The following is a 4437-nucleotide window of genomic DNA, read 5'->3' on the forward strand; positions in this document are numbered from 1 at the left end:
AATGGAAAGGAAAAGCGGTAAAGGGCGGTCGCGGAAAAGGCGCTCTATGCGTGCTCGGAAACAATTCCTGCTCATTCTCTATATTTCGGGCTTGAGTCGGGCTTTGCGCCGGGCCAGAGCCCGGCCCGATAAAACTCCAAGTAGTCCGAGCCCGGCCCGGGCCCGAGGTAAAATACCTCGGCCCGCCCGAGCCCGGCCCGCGGGTCGGGCTCGGGCTTTCGGGCTACCCGGAGCCCGTGCACACCTCTAGTGCAAGTACCGATGATAGGTACCCATTGCACCATAACTGTAATCATTTGGTAAAGTTGGGCAGTGCCCACTACCCCATAAAGACTAGAGTATTGTAGCGTGGAAACTTGCATTCACATCTGACTCCTGGAAAGATTAAATTATGTTGGTGGTGAAGCTGCTCGTGGCGTTGATTTTCGGCACATCCATTTTTATTGATGATGAAGTGTTTAAGGAGGTTGTTATCAACAAGCATTTATTCCAAAACGGTTAGGTGTGCTTTGTGGTCGGAGAAGTACACCGCGAAGGACATGCACCCTAACAATATGGGAACTTTGTTGTTCGTAAAGACAAAGTCTAAACAAGAGCCGGTGGTCGATGAGCTGCCATTAGTATTCGATGCAAAGGTCATGGCGAGGTCCACTTGCACGCAGTGTGTGAACCAGGCGTTGTGGGGATCCTTTGTGTTCACATTGAAATCCCCCGTAACAACGAACTTCCGGGTCGGAGCGGCGAAGTTCTCGGGCCTCGTTCTCCGCTGCACGAACCTCCGGGTCTGAGCGGCGAAGTTCTCGGGCCTCGTTCTCCGCTGCACGAACCTCCGGGTCGGAGCGGCGAAGTTCTCGGGCCTCGTTCTCCGCTGCACGAACCTCCGGGTCGGAGCGGCGAATTTCTCGGGCCCCGTTCTCCGCTGCACGAACCTCCGGGTCGGCGAGGCGAAGTTCTCGGGCCTCGTTCTCCGCTGCACGAACCTCCGGGTCGGAGCGGCGAATTTCTCGGGCCCCGTTCTCCGCTGCACGAACCTCCGGGTCGGCGAGGCGAAGTTCTCGGGCCTCGTTCTCCGCTGCACGAACCTCCGGGTCGGAGCGGCGAATTTCTCGGGCCCCGTTCTCCGCTGCACGAACCTCCGGGTCGGCGAGGCGAAGTTCTCGGGCCTCGTTCTCCGCTGCACGAACCTCCGGGTCGGAGCGGCGAAGTTCCCGGGCCTCGTTCTCCGCTGCACGCACCTGCGGGTCGGCGCGGCGATGTCGCCGGGCCTCACTCTCCGCTGCACGCACCTCCGGGTCTGCGCGGCGATTGTCCCGGGCCGCATTTTCGGCAGCACGCGCCTGAGGTGTTGCGCGGCGAAGCTGCCTAGCCAAATTCTCGGCAGCACGGACCTGAGGGTTTGCGCGGCGAAGCTGGCGGGCAACGTTTTCAACAGCACGGTTTTCGGGGTTTTCGCGGCGAAGTCTCTTGGCGTCGTTTTCTCGAGAACGAACCGAACTGTCCGCCCGGCGTCGACGGCGACCTGCGGCTTGCGCTTCTCTCTGTGCAGCGGTCTGTTGTGCCCGACGTTGCCTGGCCGCAGCGGCGCGCGTAGCTCTGCGATTCGCTTCTTCAGCAGCGGTCCGCACCTTGCGAGGAGGCGCCATCAAGCATGTCGAAGAGCCAATTCAGGCTGCTGTCGGGGCTGCGCGGCGCAGGTAGTCTATAGCTTGACGCATGGCACGAAGCGATGAAACTGCTGTACAAGGCTGCGCTTCATAATGATGATGACGAAATTGATAAAGAAGAATTTTTCACAATGATGGCTCTGACAACGACGCAAGCGTTTATGATGATCTCTAAGAAGGACGCTTCTGAAGCTTGCGCTAGAACTGTGCTGCGTTTCTACACAGCACACAGTGTTCCGTATGCTGTCATCGTATGTTATCACACAGGTTTTGCACCTTGCAGTTATGGCGTAGTGGCCACTGCCCTACTTTACGAAATGATTACAATATGGTGCAGTGGGTACCTACCACCGGTGCTTGCACTAGTTGGCCCAAGCGTTTATAATGGTCTCTAAGATGACCCCTCCTCAAGCTTACGCTGTGATTGTGCTGCGTTTCCGCGCAGGCCTGAAAATTTTTTTTGTCATTATGATTATGCAGTGAATGACGATGAAGATTAATTGTGCATGACGCCTCTGTAATGGGTGCACAGCTTTAACTCATGCACCTGTGCTCTTTTAAATTAGCATGCACCTGTGCTATTTGTAATTACTCCTCACACTCGTTAGGCAGTCCACTTTGTGTGACCCGTAGGGGTATTTTACTGTTGTACCACGTATTATAACACATGTTAGATATATTCCTCCGCTGACTTTGTACCTGTATAGGTATTTTTGCGAAGAACTTTCAAGCAAAGGCGTGGCTCAGTAGTAGAATACTGGACTGCCACACAGATGGCGTGGGTTCGAATCCACGCGGATGACGTGGGTGCGAATCCTGCTCGGCTCTGTTTATTTTTTTCCAAATTTGCGTGATAGTGGTTACGGACACCGGCGGCGGCGGCGGCGGCGGCCGCGGACAACTACGGCGCCAAAAACGGCCCTTGTTGTGATCTCATAACAGCTTACGCTGTAAAACAGCCAATGCAGGCGTAATGTCGGTGCAATGTCAATTGTGGTTGTGGGGCTGGCTATCTAATTTTACAAGAAAGCAATAAACACTGCATATGTACTGCTACGATACAGGTGTCACAAGAGATTAACGTCTGCGGTTTCGGGGTTGGCTCCGCTTTTTTAGCAGTCTAATAAACATTACATTTGTATTCCTATGATTCAGCAAGCTATATTGAAGCATTGCTCGATCCCGCAGGAATACATTAACGAAAGTTACGTGTGGTATTCGCATGATTGCACCATAAAGTGCACCGAGTTTCGATAATACTGACGTATGTACTCTAACGTGAGGGCTGACTTTACGTCGCACTGTAAGTCACCCTTTAAACGCCAGTGTTGTCGACGTGCTTGGTAACCCCACCATGTGCACACAGCTACTACACATACAACATGTCGATCCACCTCGTAACGTTTGGCTGAAAGCCATAAAATACAGCATAGAAGTACTCGCTGACAGCTTCGCATGAAACCGATTCCCATAACGCGTGGGATCTGTCGAATTTTTTTTTAAAGATCAATATATAACCACGACGCAGTACGCTAAGACAGTGAAGGATCAGCGTTCGCGAAACACGGTCTGTATGGCACAGTAGCACTATAGTGCCAGCAACAGTTTTATTTTGATAAATTATTTGAGGTATTGTCTGCGTTACAGCAGTGTTTCGGCATAACACGTTTCAGATGCGACCGTACGTCACGATTGCCCCGATTGCTTACCGCTCCATCGCAATTCAGCATAGCAGTAATTCTACGCGCTTTGGATCTGGAACGCACAAGCAGTGCGCGATGTGTCACGATACGCCACGTTGTCATTGGAAAACCAGTCCGCAACGTTTATGTCGGGGCTCAACGAAGCAAATCGAAAGACTTGGGCACACGATTCTACCACGCTTTGTACGAGGTCCTGGTAGCACTGCCATGGCCACTTCGAATTGTGGTAGCCGCTATCCGGACGTCAGCGTTAGTGTGTAGGCCACTTAACGAGACGCATATTCGCGTTGGAGAGCTACCTGTCGGAATATAGGGATGAACGCGGTCCCGAGATCAACTTGACGTAATTCGTTTTGATGATCATTGTTGCAGAAGGGTGAATGCCTTTACTATCAAAGCGATGGGAACAGTTTCTACACTGAAGGTTGATGCCCACTTAGTGTCATATACAGGTCGCAAACCGCGCGTTTAGAAATCCATGGCGACAGCAGCAGAAGACCGCACGATTGCGCATTCAAGGTGGTCCTATAAATGTATTTTCGGCGCAATACTCGCGACAGTGCTCAAATTCGGATCTAAAACACCTTAAGGTTACACAAAAAGTAAACTTGCATTCAAACTATAGTCAATAAACGAGGCACGTGTCCACATTTTAACATTAAATGAAGAGATACAACGGCGAGAGTACAAAAGTGGCGATAAGCACGAAACCAAACAAGCTTAAAAGCTTCGATCGACACTCGAAACATACGGATAGGCGGACTTTATCGTCCCACAACATGTAGCCGATGTGTATACCGAATACTTTGTAACGCCGCAAGATATGTGGCGGCGTGCCCACTTGTTCAGCCAAAGAACACGCAGGGCCTCTCGCGCCTCATCCTGGCGTCCGCGCCGCACCCAAAGTCCTCGGCAAAACGCGGGAAGTTGGCCACCGCCTTGTTGCAGTCGCCCGCGAAGGGACGTCTCTGAGGGTGGAACGTCTGGTTGGCGCACATCAAGTAGCACAGTGTCACATAAAATAGCCGGCGCTGGGAGAAGGCCGATTGAGCCGTGCGCATCCGCTCACC

General features: G+C 52.5%; 1 protein-coding gene across 1 annotated transcript; it reads right to left on the reverse strand.

The window, feature by feature from the left end:
• Positions 1–617: 617 nt before the first annotated feature.
• Positions 618–1643, reverse strand: LOC119386084 (translation initiation factor IF-2-like). Its single transcript, XM_037653432.1, has one exon. It carries the CDS (start codon positions 1641–1643, stop codon positions 618–620), a length of 1026 nt encoding a protein of 341 aa, XP_037509360.1.
• Between the last annotated feature and the right edge of the window lie 2794 nt (positions 1644–4437).

The sequence above is a fragment of the Rhipicephalus sanguineus genome, chromosome 3, assembly GCF_013339695.2.
Source record: "Rhipicephalus sanguineus isolate Rsan-2018 chromosome 3, BIME_Rsan_1.4, whole genome shotgun sequence".
Lineage (NCBI taxonomy): Eukaryota > Metazoa > Arthropoda > Arachnida > Ixodida > Ixodidae > Rhipicephalus > Rhipicephalus sanguineus.

What these genes read in the sequence shown, in the direction of transcription:
- LOC119386084 (XM_037653432.1), bottom strand. Translation starts at nt 1,643, where the DNA reads ATGGCGCCTCCTCGCAAGGTGCGGACCGCTGCTGAAGAAGCGAATCGC.